A 23,591-nucleotide genomic window follows, 5' to 3' on the forward strand; every position below is an offset into this window, starting at 1 on the left:
CCTCTCCCACTTGGGATGGAAGGAGTGTATGGGGAAGGGATGCTGTGACAGGCACTCGCCTTTGTGCCACCCCATGATCCGCTCCTTATTATCCTCCATGAGCCACGCTAATCCCCTGGATACCCAAAAATAACAAAAGGAGCCAGCGGCAGAGCTGGCTGGATGAGCCTGCACCGCTTAACAGCCCAGCAAGCCAACCAGGGGGTGCAGCCACACCGCTCTGCCCCCCAGCAACACCACATGCCCCCCAGCAAAAACAGAGCATCCCATTGCCTGGGTCCACCACACAGTGGGGAGCTGCAATTAGCGGTGCCGGTGCCTGGGCAGCTCCTGGCCACTCGCTGCTGGCCCGTGGCCACCTCCCGGGCTCGCTGCCTGCCGCCGCGCAGATGTCGGGCACCGGTGATGCCCGGCGCTGCCAGCACAGCCGGCCTGGCTGGCACCGTGCGGCGGGGACCTGCTGGCACCGGCCGAGCGCAGCGGGGATGTGCGGGGGGCACGGCGATGGAGGCTGGGTACCTAATGGGGAGGGGGAGAGCTGGCTAATGGGGCAGGCACAGCAATGGGGTAACAGCAAAAAACCCTATAGGTGTTATATAGGTATGTTTGTAGATGTATAGATGTTACAGAGGGATGGGCTGTGAGCTGGGAAAACAGCTACGGTCTGCGGGGAGAGGCTTCATCCGTGATGCAGCATCCCTACCTGGGATGCTCGGGGCGATGCTCGGGCTCAGGCTGGCTCGGCGCACGCCCCATGTCGAGGTGCTGCTCCAGCACTTGTTGCCGGAACTCTGAGACTTGGGATTGCCGATCTTCCTTCTCCTGGCGCAGCCGGCGCTGCCGCGCCAGCCACTTCTCCTCTTCGTTGGTGCGGTGGATGAGCAGCGCCGTGGCAGCACTGCTTCCCGGCAGCGGGAACACGTTGTGGTTGGGGATGAGGCTGGGCACGGGGTGGTGTGAGGCCGGTGGTGGGTGCAGCGGGTGCTGGATAGGCTTTGGTGTTGGCAGCACCGTGTCCTTCAGTTTCTCTGCGTTGGAAAGGGGGTACCGGAGAGTCAGGGCATGGAAAGGGGGGACCACGCTGTTGGTTATCAGAGTGTTATGGGGTGTGCAGAGCATCCCCCAAGCATCAATATGGGCAGAGCTGTGGGGCAGCCACCAGCCAAAGCCCAGTACTCCCTCCCTGCCATCCCTGCTGCCGGGCATGCCCGGCACTGGGCTCACATCCACACCGGACCGAGTCAGATGGCACCGGCACCGCGCCGCCTCCCCGAGAGCCGCGGCAGCTGGGCTGTTGGCACAGCGAGCTGGCAGCCCGGCTCCATCCCCAGCCACCTCCCGGGGCCACTGACCCCCTCGGCTTTGCCATCTGGAGGGGGAAAGGGACCTGTGGCGAGCTGTGCCGATGGCTGCATCCCCCCCAGTGTCACCCACAGGGATGCTGTACCTGGTCTGATGGGTACCAGTGGCTCTGCTGGCTTGCCCCGCTCCTCGGCCGGGTGTCCCCGCAGTCCGTGCAGCTCTGCCACGGGGAGGAACGGCCCTTCCATGGCTTTCACCATGCTCAGCTCCTTCTCCCGGGCGCGCTCCCGCTGTCTCTCCAGCTCCCGTTCGCGCTCCTTCTCCCGCTCCCTCTCCAGCTCCTTCTCACGTTCACGCTCCCGTTCGCGCTCCTTCTCCCGCTCTCGGTCGGCTTCTCGCTCTCGCTCCTTCTCCCGCTCCCGCTCGCGCTCCCGCTCCCTCTGCCGCAGCTCCTCATCCATTTGCAGCCTGCGAAGAGAAGCCCAACAGGAAAATCCCAACCCCAAACACCCCCCGGATGGACGTCGGCATCCCTTGGAGCACCCTATCCATCCCCTGTCCCAGCCATCACCCCTCCGTACCTCTCTGCGGCGAGGCTGGAGATGCGCTCGGACTGCAGAGCGGAGAGGGAAGAGTGCGAGAGCTCGGGGGGGTACCGTACCCCCGAGAGGTGCAGGTGCATGGCCGAGGGGTGCAGGGGTGGCAGCGAGCCTGGCGCTGGCAGCGGGTAGAAGGGGGACCGCAGCGCTGACAGGCAGTACGACTCGTCCATCCTGGGGAGACAGGGATGCTCAGAGGGATGCATCACACAGGGTTAGGAAGAAACCCCCAATTCCCTTCCCATCAAGCTGGATGTGGGCTGCCTTGTGCTCAGAGGTGGGTCTGGAGAGCCCCAAGATGCCCTTAAGTGCAGCCCAACCATCCTTCCGGGGCTGGCTCCAACCTTCCCTGGTGATACCCACCTGAAGGCAGGGTGTGGGAAGGGGTGATGTGTCAGGTAGCTGGGGTGGTAGTAAGCAGCAGCAGCAGCCGGATCCAGGCCGAGTGGCGGCAGGGAGGACATGCGGAGGTCCTCGGCGGTGTGGTAGGGACGGAAGCTGCGCAGGTAATCCTCGGTGACCGCGCTCGGAGGCACCACGTGGTGGACCGGCCGCTGCAGGCTGGGGGTAGCAGGGAGATGGTCACATCCCAACCTGTTCCCCCATGGGGATGTCACCCCTTCAGGATGCTCAACAGGACCAGAGCTCGCAGGGGATACCTGCATCCCGCAACCCCTTCCCCATCCATTGCCACTGGACTCACTTGAGAGGTGGGAAGCGGGAGTCTTGGACCACGGAGCTGGGGGGCAGCCCGAAGGAGTAGGGTGTCCCCAGGAGATGGGAGGGAACCGTGGGGGCCCCTGCTTTCTCCTGAGAGAGGGGGGGCTCCGAGATGAGGCGCTCGCGGCCACTGCTGCTGCTGCTGCCCCGAGACCCTGCTTCTTGCTAGAAGGCAAGGAGACAAACACCAAGACAGGCATTAGGGGATGGCAGGGAGCACACAAAGCATGCAGGGGTCCCTGCTGTCTCCCCACCCCAAGACCCTTAGTGGGTATCCCAGCTGGCACCAGTACATGGAGGAAGATGCATCCACCGGAGCATCTTCCTGCATCCAGCGCATCCGAAGACAGGCTGGGAAGAGTGAGGGTCTGCAGGGGTTATGCAGGGGGGGCACCAGCAGAGAGGGTGCTGAAGCTGGAACAAGCACTGCTGATAGGTTACCTATTAATTAATTACCCATGGAGGATGCAGACACAGCCTGTGGAAATCCAACAGGCCTTTGATAGCGGCCATAAACCAGAGGTCAACCCATGAGCATCCCAGCCTCCCCGCAGGCCCTCATCCATCTTCCATCAGCCCCCCATCCCGGCACTGGGATGAGGCTTGCTCCCTTCCATCGGCTGGGGATGGACCCCATGGCAAAGGTGACAAGAAACCCCACAGGGTCTGGCAATTAGGGGTGTGACCTCCATCAAGTCAAGCTGGGTTTAAAAGCAATCTTTTTCCATCGCATCTTCTCTGTTTAGCGGCTATAGGAGCAGAAAGGCAGCATCCTTTATCACCCCGCATCCCTTCCCCATCCAGTCCCGGTCCCTGTCTCACGTCCCTGGCTGTTGGGGACAGTCCCAAGGTCACCGCAGCCTGCACAAAGGGTGTTGTCATTCCCCCCCCAACCCCGTCCCCACCACCTCTGCCGCCTGCATTAAGGCTCATTGTGCGTGCCAGGCTCTGCTCTAATTACCTCCCTGTCTCGGGGCGTCACGCTGCGAGCGAGGCGCTGCCAGACAATAACCCACGCTCGGTTAACCCCGGTGCTGCGGGGTCACAGTGGAGGGGGTGACACAGTGAGGGGGGGGGGGGGGTGGACATGGCGATGGGGAGCACCTGGATAACCCCCCTGAGCATCCAGGGATCACGATTCCATTTGCTTCCCCCCGCTCCCCGCCCTCAGCGTTTCTCATCCCCTCCCATCGCCTCTCTGCTTTGTGGTTTAATTAGTCTTTCCAAGTGGCATAATCCCCCCGGGAATCTGCTTGTAGCGTGTGGAGGAGAGGAGAACCACTAACGATGCTTCTTAATTAGCCGCTCTCTCCCCCCTCCCCTCTTCCTCACTCTCCTTCCCTCCGGATGGCAGCCTGGGGATGATGGAGAAGGGATAAAAAGGGAGGGGGGGGGGGGAGCCCCGTGGCAATGTGGATCCTGGCACTTTGGACTGCAGTTGGCACTATCAGTGCCGTGCATCCCACATCCTCCATCCTTTGAGGGGGGGACCACAGTTAGCACTGTCATCCCGCATCCTCCACCCTTTGTGGGGGACCACAGTTAGCATTATCATCCCGCATCCTCCATCCTTTGTGGGGGGGGATCATGCACCCCTCAAACGCATCCATCCATACCTGTCTGCCCTCGCTCCTCCAGACCCCATTGACAGTCTTTGTGGGTGCAATGGTGACAACGGGTGGCGTGCTGGGCACGCTGTGCCCCCCTGGGGGCACAATGATGGGGCCCATGGGGCCACGTTTGGGCGTGCTGGCAGGGGAGCTGTGGTTGGTGGCTGGTGAGGAGACCGGGGATGATTCGCTGCTTATTGAAGACCCTGGAATTGAATCAAAAGTTAACGTAAATGGGGGGGAAAAGGCAGTTTTTAACCAGCTAAAACCACTCTCCTGACAAGCTGAAGCTATTCCTGGTGGGATGCCCCTCTGCAAGGACCAGGGATGAGGCACAGGGATGCATACAGTGCGGTCAGCATCCCTCCAGCCCGCCAAGTTGGACCCCCATCCTCCCATCCCCAAGGATCCCTGTCCTAAGGGATTTAGCACTGTGTCTGCAGTGCTAAAAGGCTTTGCCCCACACAGTGGGACGGGCACCTTCAGCTCCCATCTAATAGGGGCTGTAAAGCCCTACATGGGTGCAGGAAGCCCTGCCTGCACAGCTCGCCTTGGCACGAGCAGCACCGATGCGATGCCAACCCCAGGCAGCAGTATCTTTTCCAGCCGAACCCACAGATTCCTTAATCCGTCTGTGAAAGTTGCCGTGTGCTTCCGTGCCAGGGCACTCGGAGGCGCTGGGATGAAGGAAGGAGTCGCTCCCCATAACCCTTGGGCAAAGCTTTGGCTTTATTTGCATAATACATCTGTATTTTAAATTATAAACCACCCCGGGGATGCTGGCCGTGTTTCCAAGGGAAAACACAAAAATGGAATTAAAGCGGAGAGCAGAGTTGGAGCAGGAATACAAATTCAATGTGAATTAGGGCATAGGCACAGGGGCTGGTCCAAAGAGGCAGACGGGCAGTTTGGGAGCTACTACCCTCCAAACCCTGCTCTCATCATCCTGAAATATGGGCTAAGGGAAGGCTTCCCATATGCCATTAGAGACCAGATACTGGTCACCAAGGGCTGGCCTGTGGTCACCAGAGGATGCCAGCGGATAGGTGAGGATGTTCCCCATTCCAGCACTGAGTTGGCACTGAGAGGGGCTTTCTCTACCCTAAGCGTGCAACCTGACTCCATGCCCTGCAAGCATTCACACCAGCTCCCCATAGGGTATAAGGTGTCTCCTTGCCTTTCAAGTGTGAAAGTCTTTGCCCAAGGAAGCTGTGGATGCTCCATCCCTGGGCAGGTTGGATGGGGCTTGGAGCACCCTGCTCTAGTGGAAGATGCCCCTGCCCATGGCAGGGGGGTGGACCTGGATGAGCCTTAAGGTCCTTTCTATCCCATAGACGATAAGCCAGCCCCCCTGCATAAGCTAACAACCCATCCAAAAGCCCCACGCTCTCCTCACCACACTCAGCATAACACCAGGAGGGAGCCGGGATGTAGCAGGGCCAGGAATGCCACAGGAAAACCCATCATCCCCATGCGTTGGGAAGGATGCTCGGAGCAGCGAGGCCAAGCGGAGCAGCCTGCTGCCATCCGTCCTGTCCTATTAATTATTCCCGAGTCGCTCCGAATCGCTTTCATTTCAAGAGCAGTGAGACTCAGGGCAAGAGAAAGGCTGCCCGTGACAAAGGAGGCCGCCGATACGGATTTGACACCCACTGAAGTCTATCTTGTCAGCGCAAGGCCAACAACAATTAGCAGCCTAATCCCCTCTGAGCTGGGAAGCCATTACTCACCACGCGATAGCGTTAACAATCAATACCATTACAATGAGCCCGGCAATTAATGAAGCTAAAGTCTTACTTCAGAACCTTAATTCTCGCTGTGTGGCTTTAAACGGGAGGGTTTGTGATCGTTATAATTAACTGGTGGTATTCAGCCAGGAGTTAGTCAATGAAACTAATCTGGATTGGAGATGACAAGAGGCACAGTGTGATGGTGTCACCTTTGTTTTCTGACCTCCCGCTTTCTGCTCCGCGATAGCAGATTAGCAGCCCAGGCTGACAGGCAAATGTAATTAACAGCTGAGACCCTGAAGGAGGAGAAGGGGGGGGAAGAAAGGAGAGAGGGAGGGAATAAAACCCACCCTGCTGACAGCCTGGGGTAGGATGAGAGGCAGGAGCCCCCAGCCAGGCGACGGCTTCAATGGATTTGCTGGGATGGAATGGTTCAGGATGAGCCCCTGCAGCTGGGGATGCTCTGTGGGAGCAGAACATCCCTACAGATGTCCCATAAACCCATAAACCCAGTAGAAAAGCTGGATGGACTCATTTGGCATCACCCCATCAGCTGCATCTGCCACAGCGGAGCATCTCCCATTGTGGGAAGCGGGGTGAGGGTTTGGGGGCAAAGCAATGCATTTCCTAGGGCTAAAAAGCCACGGCGTGGAAAGAAACACCCTTCCCGACACGCACCCACACTCATGCCTATTAAAAACCCACTCTGGGCACCCAGATGGGCAAGTCGTTATGAGGAAATCCAAAGGGAACGCAGCTGCTTCCCTTCAGCACCATGAAATCCATGCCAAAGCCTGCTGATGTCCTTTCAGATGGGCTGAGCAGAGAGGAGGGGACAGGAGCTGTGAGGCGTAGGGGGGAAGGAAAGGCAAAATAATCCCCTACCCACATCTGACCACCCCAAAGAAAGCAGATGGGCTCTGGAGGAGGCAGCCAGGATGCTCCCAGCCAGGATGAAGCATCACCAAGACCAGGTCCCATTGGCATCACAGGGACCTGGCATTCCCATCAGGAGCAGCTAATGCCAGAGGCTTTGGGGCATGGCCGTGCCAGGACATTTCAATCTGATGGGGGGGCTGTGGGGAGGGTCCTGGAGATGGTGTTTGCAAAAAGGGAACGTCCATAAAGTACTTTGCAAAGGGTCGGCATCCTCCCCATGTCCCAAAGTGCCTGGGAGGTGGGCGACAACCCAACAGGGAGCACCCACCAATGGTAACAACAGGGATGAATATGACTGCATTGCAAACTGATGATGCCAGGAGTCTCCTGGTGAAACTCTGGCACTCTGGGGACGCGTTGCCTCCTCCTGTGCATGTGGGACAGCCCTGGCTATTCCCATAGGACACACTCCCTGCAGCAGCACAGAACTCGGGATCAGCAGCACCTAACATTGCGAACTGCACCCCACATCCAAGCAGGGTGGGTATGTGACAGAGGCCATCAACCGGGCCGTCACACTGTGATGAGTGCTGGGGACCTCCTGGAGGTGCCAAAATTGGCTGTTCAGCTGGGAAATTCAGCTGGAAAACGAACAGGTTTGAGGCGCCTCTGGATAAAACAGCATTGAAGTGAAGCATAGGAGGAAAGAACAAGGCTGGAGGGGCAGTGAGGGACAGGTCCCCCCATGCCATGCTCTCCCAGGCTTTCTCCCGGGGTATAACAAGTGATAAAGCACTAGGATTACCCCGGCTGAACTGAGTTTCTTAACTGCTCCCTCGAGACACAACGCTAGGGAAAGACATTAGCTTGGGAAATGGGGAGGGAAACGGCACCGCGGGTGGCAGCAGCGATGCTCAGCATCCCCTGCATCCCCATCCCCATCCTCATCCCCTACCTCTGGGCTCCTCGGCTTGCTTGGCGAGCTTGCGGAGCGCGGCGGCGAAGCTGGAGGAAGGTGCTGCCTGGACGGACAAAGTGCTGCTGGCTGCAGGGCTGCCATTGGGGACGATGGAGCCGTTGAGAGGCGATGGGGTGAGCGGGCTGACGGTGGCGGTGGTGCGGGTGGCGGTGGAGAGCATTCCTAGGGACGGCGACTTCGGCTCATGGCTCATGCCTGCGGATGGGAGCAGTGTGTTAGAGCGGGATACAGGGATGGGAGCGGGGAGAGCGGGTCCCAAATCCCCCTTGAAGCTGGAACAATGAGCAGGATAAGCGAGACCTTCCATCTGGTTTACCACCTTATGCAGTGGGTGGGATGCGAGCAGGCAGGCACAAGCAATTCTTATGGGGCAGCAGCTTACCTAATGGAGTAAGTGTGCCCATGGAAAACGAGGTGATGTGGGGGACAGGAGCTGCCATCAGCATCCCACAGCCCCACCAATCCCAAAGGCTCCCAGGAAACAGCAGGGGGGGACTCAGCAGAGCCCCATGGGAAGGGGGGAAGGTGTTTTGGGGGGACATTGGGATATCAGCATCCTGATGGAGGTGATGGGGAAAGGCCTAGGTAGCCTCCTGACTTGCATGGTGCTGCCAAAACCCGAAGCATCACACCTGCACCCCTAACTGCCACCATTGCACCCCAAATCCCTGCCCTCAGATCTCCAATACTGCATCCCTGGGTCCCCACCACTGCACCCCCGAGTCCTCACACTGCTCCCTCACATTCCCAATATTGCATCCCCCTATCCCCGCCACTGCTCTCCCAAACCCCCACCATTGCACCTTCAATCCCCACTGTGTCACCTTCAAATCACCACCAGCACATCCCCAAACCCCTCATATCACACCCATAGTGTCCCCCCCCCTTCATTCCCAAGCTCCCACCACTGCACCTTCAAATCCTCACCATTGCAGCCCCATTGCAGCTCCAAACCCCCACCACTGCCCCCCCCCCCACCACTGCCCCCCCCCCACCACTGCCCCCCCCCCCCCCCCAGCGCTGCCAGGCTCAAACGCTCACCATGGCACCCCCAAGTCCCCACGGGTGCACCCCATAGCATAGGGGCGCTATGGGGCACAGCGGTCCCTAAGCGTGAGGGTTTGGGTGCTGCTGAACAGGGGGGTGCCCCCCAGCTGTCACAACCAGGCTGCTCCAGGGCTCTCCACCTCCCAAAACAGCAACTGCTGATGTCAGGGACCTTAAAATAGACTTCCAAACGAGCAGCTTCATTAACACCAGCCTAAAATTAGCCCTGCTCCCAGGTGGGGAGCAGAGAACAAGGGGGTACCAAGGGGCATCCCCCCACCATCCCAGCTCCCAATGGAGGCAATGGCAGAGACCCCAGAGCATCCCATGGCAGAGGGCTGGCCATGCAGAGCAGTGGGGATGGGGGGGGCCAGCAGTGCCACTCAGCATTGATTAATCTTTGCCCCCCGGCCCCAGGAGAGGCGGCCGGCGCTGCGGCGTGCGCTCCCCTCTGCCCTCATTATACAAGCATTTATTAACTCCGGTGCTCTCAGCCATTGACTGCCGCCTTGTCGACACGCTCGGCTCATGTAAATTCATTACCAGAACAGCTGGGGAAGCCAACGCTCACACGGACGGCCTTGGAACGGGCACCCCCCCCCTACCCCCCAAGCATTGCACTGGCATGGGGACCCCCATAGGAGTGAGTGGGTGTCCAACAGACAGCAGGATGTCAGGATATGCATGCACTGCGCACCTATGTGCTGTCCCAGGGCACTGCCCTGCATCCTTTGGGTACAGCCCTGCATCCCCTTGACACTGCCAAGCATCCCCTGGGCACTGCCCTGTATTCCCTTAACACAGCCCCCCCATCTCTACAGCACTGCGCTGCATCCCTTTACCACAGCCCCACATGTCCGTGGCACTGCCCTGTATCTCCTTAACACAGCCCCAAATCCCCATGGCACAGCCCCACATCCCCATGCCACTGTCCTGCATCTCCTCGGCACTGCTCTCTATCCCCTTCACACAGCCCTGAATCCTTATGGCACAGCCCCACAACCCCATGACACTGCTCTGCATTTCACAAACACAGCCCCACATACCCATGGCACTGCCCTGCATCCCCACGGCACAGCCCTGCATCCCCACAGCACTGCCCTGCACCCCCTTAGCACAGCCCTGCACCCCCTTAGCACTGCCCTGCATCCCCATGGCACTGCCCTGCACCCCCATAGGACACTTCCCCATACCCCCTTAAGTTCTCCCCACCCATTAACCCCACCATAACACCCCCCCCCCCCTCAAGCCCCCACCCAAGGCTGGACCCACTCTGCTATAAGCAGCCGGCGGGGATTATCATGCTCACACACGCTCACCGGGGCACGAGGGCTGGCGGCACAGCGTCACCCGTGTGATGCTCAGCTGATCTCGGCAGCCCCAAACGCCTCCCAGCTAACTCATGATCCCACCGGGATTTGCCAGGCGAGCACAGGGCAAGCTCCAAGCCAGCAGCTCGTTGGAAACCATATCGGGAACTCATCCCCCCCCCCTCTCCTCTCCTCTCCTCGGGCCTGGCTCGCTAACGTGAGCTCTGCCGCTGCCCCAAACCAGTTCTGCCGCTCCTGCCCCGTGATAAAATCAGTGCCTCCGCCCTGGCTGGGGCCCGAGCAGCGCCACTCACCCGTCTTGCCCCGACGGAGCTGGCGTCCGTCTGTCCGGGCGTCCCTGTGCTGCTCCATAGGACAGCTGCCAGATGGGGAAACTGAGGCACTCGGCGTAGGAGTGGGGATGCGGGACCACGCGGTGTCCCTCCATCCATCCATCCATCCATCCATCCATCCATCCATCCATCCATCCCACCGGCATGCCGTCACCGGTGCGGCACGGGTGCCACTCACCTCTGCGGGTGCCGCTGTCCCTGTGGTGGCTGGGGACGCGGTGCCACCCCACAGCGAGGTGGGGCTTCTTCCCTCTCCTGTCCCTCCCTGGCTGCTTCTCCCGACAGGCAGATCCATGCGGAAAAACAGGTCAAGTCCGCAGCCAGCGGATGCCTCACCAGGGTGGGGTGATGAACCCTGAAATGGGGCCCTATGGAGGTGCAGGGAGAGGGGCTGGCACCCCCCCATATTCCTGCCCTCGGGCATCACTTGCTGCCTTTGCCCCTGCACGCAGGCAGCTGCCTGTACATCCACCACCAAGCCAAGGCAGGATGCTGCAGGGTGCCTGGATCCCCTGCTGAGGCTATGGGGAGGGTTGGGGACCGGGGACCAGGCAATGTGTCACCGTGTCCTTGTCCCTTTCCTGAGGCATGTGCCGGGGCAGGGAGTGTCTGGCATTCCCAGTGCCTTGCTGGCTGCCTGCCCACAGGAGCATGCATGTCCCTGCCTGGCAGCAAGACGAGAAGGGGACGGCAATGCCATCACCGTGTCCCCTTCCACCCCTCCTTATGCTACCCCGCATCCTGGCACCCCTTCCTGGTACCATGTGGTTGGCACCCCTAACAGAGCACAACCCCAAACCCCTGTCTGCTGACGGTTGGGGGGGATGTCCCTGTCCCCCTGTACCCCAGCACCCGCTGTCCCCCAGCATCCCCGGCGCAGGGCTGGGAGCTGGGAACGTGCCATCTCCTCTCCATCTGCTCCTGATGATGCTGGCGGGTTTTTTGGCAGCGGGTGCCTCCTCCGGCAGCGAGAGCAGAACCAGTCTGGCTGCCTGGTGGGGATGGAGACAAATAAGACACGCCAGCAGCCACACTGGGGCAGGGATGGGCTCCCAGCACCCCAAAACCCCGGGATCCTTCCCCTCGGCACCGCTGCCCTTCCTGCATCCCCATTCCCACTGCAGGCAGCTGCTGGGAAATGCAGGTCTAGCACCTTGGTTTCAGCATCCTCTCCCCCACAGCACCTTGAAAGGCCCCTAATGAGCATGAAGTGCCCTTCAGAGCAGATTGCCATTGAACTCAACCTGCACCAGCTGCCCGCTTTAAAAGCAGCTATTTTGAGCTCCCGGGCTCCCGAGCGCTGGAACTAATAATTTATTACCAAATACGATCAGGCAGCAGCTCCAGCCTCTGGCAAATGGAGCGGAAAAAAACCCAGCGCGGCGGGAGGCCGAGGGGAGAAAGGGGGAGATGAGCATCCTGCATCCCTCCCCGGGACAGATGCACACCCCACCACACAGGACCTCAACTCAGACAGAGCCCACTTGGCCAACCCCTTGGCAAGGATCCTCCAGGCTCGCTCTGGATGGGGCCCTAAAGGAATTAGGGGTGATGCTCTGCGCCATGAGGTTTCCTCCTGTCTCAGCGCCTCGACTCCCACTCCACAGCCGGATCCAGCTGCACGCTCCAAGCAGGAACAGCTGCTTTGCATGGATTTTCAATGCTAATGGCCTCACATTGTGGAGCCCCCCCCCTTCCATTCCCTTCTCCCTTGTGCTGCCTGAATGCAGCAGGCAGGGCCCCGGTGTGCGAGCAAGGAGGGAGGGCAGGAGGCCAAGGGCAGCGTGTGCCCATGGTCCCTGTGTCACCCCATTGAGAGGCAGGGGACAGGCACTGGGGACCACCTCCTCCACCAGTGATGTCACCCCCCATTAGCGCAGCTCTACCTACAGCACCCTCCATTAATTAATTAATCGATCGATGGGAGCCCCACTTCTGCCCTCCCACCCCACCGCCCTGCATGCAGCCAGCACAAAGGGCTTGGTGTCCTCAGGAGGGATGGAGAGATGCCCGCACAGCCTATGGCCACTCTTAGACCCTCCAGAACCCATCCCATGAGCACTGCCCACCTTGGCTGGCTCCCCAGCACCCTCAGAGGGATCCGGATGGGTCTCCCCTGGGTGAGGAACACCCTGTGGTGCAGTGATGGGATTTGGGGGTCCCCAGGGAGCCTGGCACCGAGCGCCAAGCGCATGGCGCTATTAGCCGGCTGCGTCTCCATCGATCGCTCCTCCATGGACCATTGATCTGGCAAATGACAACAAGCAAACTAATAAGAGCTCGTTTGGAGGGCGCAGCACTGGGGAGGGGCCAGGGCCGGCGTGATGGAGGTTATTTCTCTCCCTTCCTTGCCTTCCTTTGCCCAGCATAACCAGCCCTGTGCTCCTATGTTTAAGACCATAGGAAATGAGGCCGGTAGAAGATTTGCTTCAAAGCAACTTTCTTCCCCATTTCTGCCCTGACAGGACGAGCAGGGGGGCTCCAGTGTAAAGTACCAGTGCCCAAAGGATGCTGCTGGCCCCCAAGCCCCATTCCGCAGTGTCCAGGTTGGGAAGGCATCTCTTAGCTCCTGATACCCAGTCTGGGTGCCAGATACCTCTTGATCCCTTACCCCTGCTTTGGGAGAAGTAGGGTACAACCCTTACCCCTTCCCTTTGCATGAGCTGAGGGCTTAATGGCTAAATGGGGTGCACGTATGGGTGCCAGGCATCACACAGATGGGCACTGCACGGTGCTGTGGGGCACTGCATGGTGCTGCCATGCCCTGCGCGGTGCCGCCAGGCATTGTTTGGTGCCGCTAGGCATGGCAGGCTGCTGCCAGGCATTACACGGTGCTGCCAGGCACCGCACAGTGCCGCCAGGCATCCAACGGTGCCACTGGGAATTGTGTGGGACAGGACTTGGCACCGCGCGGTGCCGTTGGGTAACGCACCAAGGGCCAGAGCCAGGCAGCGCCCGGTGCTGCCAACCCTCACTCGGTGTCACTGTGCCGTGACCGGTGCGGTGGGGCTGCCCCGGTACCCATGTCCCTTGTCCCCACGCCGCGGGCAGCGCCGGCTTTGCCGTCAGCAGCGCATTGTTCTCGGTGCGAGGAGCCCTTGCCCAGCAGATGGCAGGTATAACAAAGCAGCTTGCTGCGGCCAAGCCAATTATTTATCTAATTATGATTTACCACTTAACCACATGATCTTTCTGCAGAGTTGTAGGCAATTAAAACCAGGGTGATTATGTGGATTATGCAAATCGGCTGGAGCCTGGCGAATAGAATTGGGAGATTAGAGTTTCACGCAGGCTGGAGCTTGCACGGGGCAGGTCCTAGCGGGGCAGGGGGGCTGCAGGCAGGGTCAGGAGGGGCCAGGGTGATGCCTCTGAGGTGCTGCAAGCAAACCCAGGGGGGTCACATAGCCAAAAGGTGCCCTGCATCATCCTGCAGGGGATGAAAGCATCTTGGTGACTCCCACCAGCACCAAGGGTCGCCCAGTGCTGCACCCCAAAAAGGTGGTGGTGGGGTTACACAACTCAGCCTCCCATCCCTTGCTCCATCCACGGAGAGGATATACTAACAGGTATTAATAGCGAGTATTAATAACACCACCTGGCAGATTACTCTGCCTGCCCGGCTTGATATGAGGTTTATACACGGCACAAACTCCGGAAATACATAAGTATTAATGGTAATACCTCGTGTCCTAGCAAAGGTCATGGGCAATCTCCATCAATCCCACTGTGCCACTGGCAAAGCCGGGGGTCCGGGTGGGAACAGGGGTCTCCGCTGTGCTATCGGGATGACCCCGGACGCACTGTGGTTTATGACTGTGCAGATGGCCCCGCACAGGCCACAGGAAAGGTTTTACCTTGGGATAAGAAATTAATACTGGCAAATGGGAAATGTACTCCGTGTATTTTCATTTTCCTAATACCACTGCCATCTGCTAGCAATCCATACCCTGTCTCACCTGCTTTTAGTTAAAAGATGCTGCAGAGGTGTTGGTGAGGCCTTGGTGTGATCCTCACCTATGAGCTCTGCAGCGTCCCATGGGGACAAAACGGGATCCCGCCACTGCTTTGATGGGTCTCATCCTCTTCATGAAGCCTCCCATGAAATGGGCATCAGCGATGAGGGTCTGAAGCAGGAGTGATGCCCACGGAGACCGGAGCCACAACAATGGGACAAATCTGGCACGTTATTCATCATGGGCAAGCATCAACCAAAATCCATGTCCAGGGGTTCGGTACCATAGGGATTCAGGGTGATTAGCAGTGGTGATCCCATGTGCCGGTGCTGAGCAGGCTGGCCGGTGGCCCCCGTGAGCACAGCATCTTCCCTTTTCGCCTACAGTAATCCTCAGCCTTTCGAGCAAATTATTAAAATTCACTTATATTTAATCTGCCTGCTGGAATTAATTGAATTTTTACGCTTGGTAAATGTCAGTGGGTGCACGCTGCCTCCCAACGGGGACCCGGCTGCAGGTGCAATGGGCGCAACCCCGGGCTTTTACCAGCTCCCTAGGGACAAAACCCATCATGGGACATGGGGCAGGGTACCCACAGCTCCTTTTGGGAGTGGGTGCTAGGATGAATGGGTGTCAGCACCCTCCCAGCTATACAGGGGATGCTCGATGGCACTGGGGATGGGGCTCCCAAGCCTGCGTCCCTCCAACTGAGTTAATAAACACTCCCCACATCCCTTTGGATTCCTATGGCAGGTCCCAGCGGTGCCTTGATGGCTTTGGAGGGGACATGGAGAGCCCTTTGCTTTCCACCCCACAGCCTTGGTGGAGAGTGCCAGCACCCTTCCTGCTGCTGGCAGGAGCCTTCCTCCCCTCCCCATCATCCTCATCGAAAATTGCCAAAGTGCCCCTAATTTGCCCGCTGGGAAAGCTAAAGGAAAAGAGCCTCTATTTTGCCATAATAAGCCCTCCAGACAAAGGTGGAATGAGCCATTCAGTGGTGGGAAGGGGGAAGGGTCCGGCCCCGTGCCTGAGCCGGGCTGGCGGCTTGCAGGAAGGGAGAATTCCCTCCTGCTTGGGGGAGCCAGCACTGCGACATGCATCTTGCAATGACCTCAACCCATGCATCCATGGGCTCCTGAGCTCCTGGATGGGCTCTGGGATGCGCAGCACCACCAGGACACTCCTGCTCCACAACGGGACCGATACCCAACTCCTACATGGCCTCGCTCCCCAACCCCTTTCAGCACGGAGATGGAGAGAAGTTCATGGTTGTCTTGAGCCACGGGGATGCTGGGCCCAGCAGACAACTTCCAAACTTGACTGGCGCTCGCCCCCCTCTGCCGCCCGCTCAGGATTATCATAAATTAAGACGTAATTACTCCATGGAAATTTACAGCACAAAGCTGTGGCGCTAACAAGTGTGTTTGGCGGCACCGGGGGAGACATACAAAGCGCTATTGTCTGGCGGGCGCCAAAAAATCTGCTCTGCCCCCAAAACGCAGCGAATCCCGCGGATACGGGATGGGGATGGGGATGGACCGGCTCCATCGCAGCTGCCCGAACGCCGCGGTGAGCCACGTGCGTGCCCCACGCGTGTGGGGATGGAGAGGAACCAAGAGGAGGGTCTCACCATGCAGGGTGATGGAGGGTGAAGGCTCAATGGCATCGATGGATGCCCTCACGCCCCATGACAAGTGGTGCCATGGCTCTGCTCCCACCAGCGTCTTGTTGCTGATAACAAAGACAAGGTCTCCTCTATCCCCTTGGAGCCTGTCAGATACCAATGGGTGCTTCACCCATCAAACCCCCTTTCTCCAACTTCAGCATGCATGGAGTTAAACATGAATTCCCTAGGGATACGGGAAGGGGGGGAAAGCACATATAAAAGGGGGGGGGGACACCATTGCTAGCGTGTGCATGTGTCCCCCCCGGCTGCCTCCGCGCTCCCCCAGCTGCCGCCTGCATTAAAAAATCATAATCAACGTGGATAAAACAACCCCCAACAGCACAGCGCGAAAGAATCCAGGCGGCTAAAACAAACCCAGCAATAAAGGAGCCGGGGATCCTCGCAAAGCTGGCTGTGCAATTAAGCAGTTTTCTGCTGTACGCCGATAATCACCTAATTATACTATTAATGACAGTTCAACCTGCTCAGAAATAAAAGGACATTCTTCCATAACAGGGTGCCAGCTGTTTGTTACAGATGTCAAACATCTTTAAAGCATTTTCATTAAAAGAAGAGGGGGAGGAAAGAGGAAGCTTGGTGATGCAGGAACGCAGCCGCTCTTCCCCCCCCCCCCCCAAAACCCCGTATAGGGGTGGGTTGGGGTGTCACTCCCTCCCTCTTTTTAATGCTGATGAAATAGTCTATCAAGGGGGGTGTTGTGGTGGGGGAACATGCTTCCCATCAACGTTAGGTGCAATAAATACCCCGCGTTGGCTCGCGGCAAGAGGCGGCTGCGATTAATTAAGCACAGGGAAATAAAGTTAATAATAAAAGGGGGGGGGGTGGTGTATATATGCACCCCTTTGCCAGGCTCAGGGCAGGGCTGGCCCCATTCCCCCCCCCCCCCATAGCCACCGGCAGTGCCTGCACACGTGCCACGGTGCCGTGCCAAGGAGGAGCGTCCCCAGCAGGTGCCATGAGCGTGTGCCAAGGACAGGGAAAGGGGGGGACACAAGGAAGCACCTGCTCCCCTCTTTGCCACCAAGCAAAGCCCCAGGGTGGGTTTGGAGGTTGAGCGATGCAGCAGCATCCTGGGTACCGCTGGGTGCAGGATGAGGGATACTGGGAATGACGGTGGTACCCTGCGCGCATCACAGGACAGACTCACACTCATCTCTCCTGCTCTGCCTCGGTGCAGGGGTCCTGGGGGACAGCCGGGTGCCCACCCGCCATGGGGTGATGCTGGTGCCTTACCCAGCTTTACACCCTGTTCTTATAGCTACAGGCAAATCTGTCTTTAAAACCATAGGGAATTTGGTTTAGCTCAGGAATAAAGAGATTATGGGATGGGGGGAAGAAAAAAGGAAGAAAGAACGGGTGTTTGGGGATAATTCACCCCTCTCCAAGCTGTGTGGCTACTGATGTCCCAGTACCTGGCATGAGCAGGATGGCTACAGGCAGGCATTTTGGGGTGCCCACCAACCCACTTAGAGATGGGGGGCTCCAACTGAGCCCCCTCCCCATGGCAGGACCCCCGGCCCTGTCCCCTTGGCACTCATTGATGGGGCTGGCACTGGCCCCCGCTCACCAGACGGGACTCAGTGGGGAGAAACCATCTGGGAAGTGTCACCCCAAGCCCCTGATCCCAGGGTGATGCCCCTGGTCGTCCCCCCCAGTGCTGGCATACAGCCCTCGCCTGCCACCCCCCTTCCCCTGGCTCCCCACTTCCCTCCCCTCCTCAAACCATCGCAGGGAAGCTGGAAAGTGGTTGACATGGTTGCCATGGTGACCGAATTTAGGACTGGCAAGAGGAGGAGGAGGATGGTGGGGTGGGAAAGGAAGGAAAAAGCAGGAGGGCTTCCCGGCACCCCAACACTCCAGACCCCTCTGGCATCATCCGGCACCCCCTTTACACCCGATAAGCATCACCCTCCACCACACACGGGGTGGGGATGAGGAAAGGGAAAACCCCAGTAGGCAGCAATGTGGGGGGCTGCCAAGGATGGGGCTCAGCCCCCAGCACCCCAAACCCACCCCGGGGGTGCCTGTCCCCTCGCGGCGGTGCCAAAAGCAGCCGGTGACTCACGGCTGCGCCCGCGGCACCCGCCGGGCGGGTGTTTACGCGGCATCACCAGCTCCTCCATCTGCTTTGATCCAGGGGCTAAATATTACCGGCCCTGGCGTAAAAATAGGAACCATTTGGGAAGCTCCTGAGTCAGCAGCATCCGCCACCCTCCCGGCACGCTGAGGCACACAAGGGCCCCAGTACCACCCCATGGGGGATGCGACACGGACCCCCAAGGTCCCTCCAGCACCCGGGGGCTGCTGGTGAATTGGGGACACCCATATGGAAAGAAGGGACCCCAAAAGGCTGCGTGCCAGGCTCTCCCGGGATGCTGTGTGTCCCCAAGGGGTGCTGCTGTCCCCAAAGGATACTGCTGTCCCCAGAGGATGCTGTTGTCCCCAGGGGACACTGGCACTGGACACAGGGTGACAACTGCACCCATATATCTCAAAGCAAGCCAACATATGTACTGGCAGGGAATGGAGTCCCCTCCCTGGCCCCCCATTCTCAGTGATGCTTGATGCTGGGTCACCACTGTGCCCAGTGTCCCCTCGCAGCTGGCTGAGCCATGCTGTCTACCTCCAGCTCCACCACCAGTGTGGTAGAGGGGACAGGCCGGAAGCATCAGTGACCAGAGGGATGCAGGGGACAGAACACTGGTGACCAGAGGGTAGAGGGGACAGGAACATCGGTGACCAGAAGGACACAGGGGATACAACACTGGTGATCAGAAGGATGCAGGGGACAGGAGCATCAGTGACCAGAGGGTAGCAGGGACAGGAGTGTCTGTGACCAGAGGGATGCAGGGGACATGAGCATTGGTGACCAGAGGAACAGAGGCGACAGGAGCATCAGTGACCAGAGGGATGCAGGGGAGAGGAGCACCAGTGACCAGAGGAACAGAGGCGACAAGAGCATCGGTGACCAGAGGGATACAGGGGACAGGAATATTAGTGACCAGAAGGACACGGGGGACACAAAACTGGTGACCACAGGGACACAGGGGACAGGAGCATCAGTGACCAGAGGGAACACCGAGTAGCTGGCTGCATCCCGTGCCAGCAGAACCGGGCGATCAAGCCACCGAGGAGAGGAGTGTGTGACACGGTGCATGGCCAGGCAGTCCCTGAGGCGGTGACAGTCCCCAGCAGGACTCGAGCCGCTGAGTCACTGCCACCGAGCCCTCGGCAGGGGGAAGGTTCACGTCTCCATCTGCTCCCGCACGACCTGGCCCACCAGCATCTCCCAGTGCTGCCGCCGGCGATTTCTCCACTTGCCAGCACCTCCAGCATCATTTCCCCCCCTTAATTGCTTTAAATCTCGCAGCCTGACACTTCCATGCTCCTCTCCGTCTCGCTTTTCCCCCTCCAGCTTTTCGATTTCCCCTCCGAGCTAGCTGCAAAGCCAAGAGCCAGCCGGAGCAGGGTTTTCCAGGGCACAGGAATTAGTGCATTAGCAACAAAGCCAGAAGTTTCACGCAACAGGAGCCGCCGCCAGGATCCCCCGCTCGATCGGAGCGTGCTAAATATGGAATTTAAGAGGGAAAAGAAAAAAACCCCAACCCCAACCCATCTCCCTCGCACCTGCAGCCTATGAATGGGGATGGTACCAAAGCCGAGGCAGGCATTGCCCGGGCAATGCTAGGGGCCATGCAAGGAGGGGATGGGGTTTGTGGAAGGGGATGGGGAGCGGGACCCCCGTGGATGGCAGGGAGGAGGGCGCAGGGTCGCAGCGCGCCGGGATGCTATGGATGAGCGGGTCACCCCTATCCCCGCCGTGGCACAGCCCCGCAGGGGATGAACACCCCAATCCTTCCCATAGGGAAAGGACACCCCAAGTTGAACCCCGGCGCCCCTCCGCCGCCCTTCCCGGCTCGCCCTCGCATGCTCTGGCGCAGGCGCGCTTGGGCAGAGCCGCTCGTTCCTCTTAACAACTGCCACATGCAAAAGCCATTTCCTGAAACAAACAACCATCCGCGGGGGAGCCGGCGTGGGGGGACACGGACCCCCAACAGCGGGGGGCCCCCAGCACCGCCACCCTGCACCCCGAGACCACAGCCGGAGCCTGCATCCCCGCCAGAGCACCCCTTGAGCTCGCACCCAAAGCTCGTGCCCTCAGTACGCATCTGAAGCGTGCACCCCAAGTGTGCACCCCGGAACAGGCACCCCAAGCGCGCACCCCCATACAGGCACCCTGAGCGCGACCCCTGAGCATGCACCCCAGCCACCGATGCTCTCAGAACACCCCAAAAACGCCCTTTCCGGGGGGGGTCCCCCTCTCTCAGGGCCGGCACTGCTGGCTGGGGTGGCACAGCAAACTTTGGTGCCCCAAGTCCCCGCGCCGCAGCGGCGGGGCTGCGAATGGGGACCCCCCACCCCAAAACACAGCACACCCAGTGTATGTCCCCATCCCTTCTCTGCCAGACCCCCGACCCCCCCCTCGCTCCTTTGGGAGGGGAGAAACCCCCAGGGTGAGGGAGTGGCAGCAGGAGAAGAGGGGGGGATCCAAGCACTCCAACACCCTGCAGAGGCTTGCCGGAGCCCCCTGCTCCCCGCTCTTAAAGCTCGCCGGACCCCAAAACCCCTGTTAGGTGCTGGGAGAAAGTAACTTAACCCCCAAATCGCCCTCGGCTGCCGCTGGCTGTGGGGGACGACAAAGGGGTGTCCCCAACCTAGTGGGGGGAACACCGGGAAGGGAGGGAAGAGAGACCGGCAGCAGCATCGCTCGGCGCCTTACCTGGTAAGTAATAGAGAGGTGGTTTCAACCCAAACATGATTTACGTTACAGTTCCATTGCGGCCAGGGGGAAAAAAAAAAAATTAAAAATAAAACTAAAACAAACCCAAAAGGATGTGTCAGGAAGAGGCAAAAAAAAAAATTAAAATTAAAAAAAAAAGAAAAAATTAAAAAAATAACCCAAAAATTAGCACCAAACCACACGGAGGGGGTTGGAAAAATAAACCAGAGGCGAAAAAATACGGTGGAGCGGGGAGGGAGGAGGAGGAGGAGGAGGAGGAGGTGGGGAAGGAGGAGGAGGAGGAGCGGGGGGGAATCAAGTGCGCGGGGGGGAGGAGGAAAAATAGGAATTGAAATAGCAGCGAGCGCAGGGCGCCGGCGGAGGGGTGGCGGTGGTGGTGGCTGTCACCCGCGGGGCCAGGGCAGCAGCCTGGCTGCCATAGCGCGGCGGCTTGCGGGGCTCGTCCTGCCGCTTGAGCCGCGAACCGAACCGCACCGCGCTACGAGGAGGAAGAGGAGGCGGTGCGGGAACGCACCCCCGAAGCTGGACGGTGCGGTGGGGTCCGCTGCCCGCCCTGGACAAGGGGCGCGGGTCTGTCCCATAAAGGCCGGTCTCGCCCGCGGGCTGCGCTAAGGGAGGGAGGGAGGCGGACTTGCCCCTCGATCAATTTTCATGCAATAATCATTGTCGGTAAATTGGAAATCTGGCTCCTTGACAGCAGATTTGTCTCCCCTAATGAAGGGGAGCGGGCAGCAGAGCGGCAGGCAGCTGCTCGCACCAGCACCCTCCTCCCCGCACCACGCCGCCCCGCTTCCCATGGGATTCAACCTTCCATCATTCCCCCCCTCCCGCCCCTCCTCCGTGTCTTCGGGGCGGCGAGCCCCGGGGTGCCGCGCCAGGCGGGGACGGGAGGGCAGGAGAAGCCGCCTTCCCCCTCAAACCCCGCTCCTCCTCCTCGCCTACAGGCAGAATCATCTCTATTTTTCCCTTCTTACTCCCCCCCCCTTTTCCTCCCCGGTCTTTTCCAGGATGCTGTTTTCAAACAGCTGCCAATGGGAGGTGAGGGAAAGGAAAAGGGGGGGGGGGGGGGGGGGATAAAATGAGAATAAAATAAACAAAAAAATCAAGCCCCCCCACTCGCTTCAGGAGCAAAATTAGGAAATAAAGGAATAAATAACCCAACTTTCCTGCCTGCAGGGAGCTGCCCGCTGCTTCACAAAAGGCAGGCTGCCTGCCCCATTCCCTGCATGGGGGACCCCCTCCCCTCCCACCTTGCACCTCCAAATCCCCCCTGCCCGGCCCTACTCGCCCGGCGGGGGCTGCAATCAGCCTCCCGATAGGATCTCCCCCATTCCCTCTCCGCTGATGCATTAGCAGATCCGGGAAGACATGCTTGCAGGCAAATAGGGCTAATAAATGCTATTACGGGGGAGAGCGAGGGAGGCTGGAGATCCTGGCTGCACCATAGTAACGAGGGCCCGGCTTAATTTGCTTTAAGCAAACGATCAGCCAAGGCGGGGTGGAAAAGGAGGGTGAAGGGGGGGGGGAGTGTTGCTCGCTCCAGGCACGCATGGGCGCGCTTGCATGGGCGCACGCTTGCACGGCTGCGCGCCTATGGGCACGAACGTATCGGGGTGCATGCGTGCTGCCCCCCTTCCTCTGCATGTGTGTGTGCCCCCCATCTCCGTCCCTTCTCTTCCCAAACTGCCGTCTGCTTTTAACACCAAAGTTCACGAAGGCGACGTGTGATATCTCGCCCCTGCAAGAGAAGCCACATCCTGTATGATAATGACCAGCCCTTCAAACAGCTTAAAGATACAGCCCATTCCCAGGCCCACGCTGCTTGCTTCTCACTGTGGGGCCCGAGGGGTTATGGGGCGGGGGGGGGGGGTCCTGGTGTCATCCCCCAACCCATCGGCTCCGTGATGGGGAGGTTGGGTATGGTGGGTGCTGCAAATGAGCTTGAGGGTCTTGGATGCAAGCACACACTTACACACACCTGCATGCACATGTGCATGCACTCACATGTATGTGCGTCTGCCTGCATGCAAGTTTATGCGTTCATGTGAGTCCATGCGTACACGCATGTATGCACGCACTCACACATACGTGTGTGCAAGCACACGTGTGCACACACGCACCCTTTCAGCCCATTTGGCAAAGAGGGAGCCGGTGAGAAGCTGCACCCTCCTCTTCCCCCCCATTAAATATTGCTTTTCTCATTCCAGGTCGGGGGATTATTATTATGTCTTTTCTTCCTTCCTAACCTACATCTGTCAAGATCGGCGCTGGGAGTATTTCTGGCCTGTCCCCTGAGTCATCATCACTCGCATCCCGCTCCCTCCGAGGCAGCTCCCCTGCACCACTGTGCTCCCAGAACACGGTGCCGGATGCTCCTTCCCCCTTTTCCCTTGGCCAAAGTACCCCTGCACATCAGGAACCATGCATGAGGAAATGTCACTGATGGGGTGCTCCAAAAGGCACTCATAGCGTGGGGTGCAAGAGGGACCCCCCCACACCCTGCGCTGGAAAGGCGCTGGGGTCACCCAATTGCATCACCCCATCAATTACAAGCTTTTTACAGGGGTTGGATTTGCTAGATTGGGGGGGGGGACGGGACGGGACACCCCTCTTTTGCTCCC

General features: G+C 59.2%; 2 protein-coding genes across 4 annotated transcripts in view; both read right to left on the minus strand.

Annotated features, from left to right (window-relative positions):
- Positions 1–23,591, minus strand: part of IRF8 (interferon regulatory factor 8) — a 209,455-nt gene that overhangs the window by 67,541 nt on the left and 118,323 nt on the right. The window lies entirely within an intron of this gene.
- Positions 1–23,591, minus strand: part of GSE1 (Gse1 coiled-coil protein) — a 100,235-nt gene that overhangs the window by 9,375 nt on the left and 67,269 nt on the right. For all 3 annotated transcript variants that reach the window (XM_062618361.1, XM_062618359.1, XM_062618360.1), the window contains 7 exons: positions 7,796–8,014; positions 4,238–4,437; positions 2,605–2,786; positions 2,265–2,462; positions 1,884–2,075; positions 1,448–1,770; positions 704–1,028 (listed from right to left, as the gene is read on the minus strand). In XM_062618361.1, the coding sequence (XP_062474345.1) occupies positions 704–1,028; positions 1,448–1,770; positions 1,884–2,075; positions 2,265–2,462; positions 2,605–2,786; positions 4,238–4,437; positions 7,796–8,014 (1,639 nt within the window). The remainder of the gene's footprint in view (positions 1–703; positions 1,029–1,447; positions 1,771–1,883; positions 2,076–2,264; positions 2,463–2,604; positions 2,787–4,237; positions 4,438–7,795; positions 8,015–23,591) is intronic.

Source organism: Pezoporus occidentalis, unplaced genomic scaffold, assembly GCF_034315485.1.
Source record: "Pezoporus occidentalis ecotype Australia unplaced genomic scaffold, CSIRO_AGI_Poc_V1 ctg20, whole genome shotgun sequence".
Taxonomy (NCBI): domain Eukaryota; kingdom Metazoa; phylum Chordata; class Aves; order Psittaciformes; family Psittacidae; genus Pezoporus; species Pezoporus occidentalis.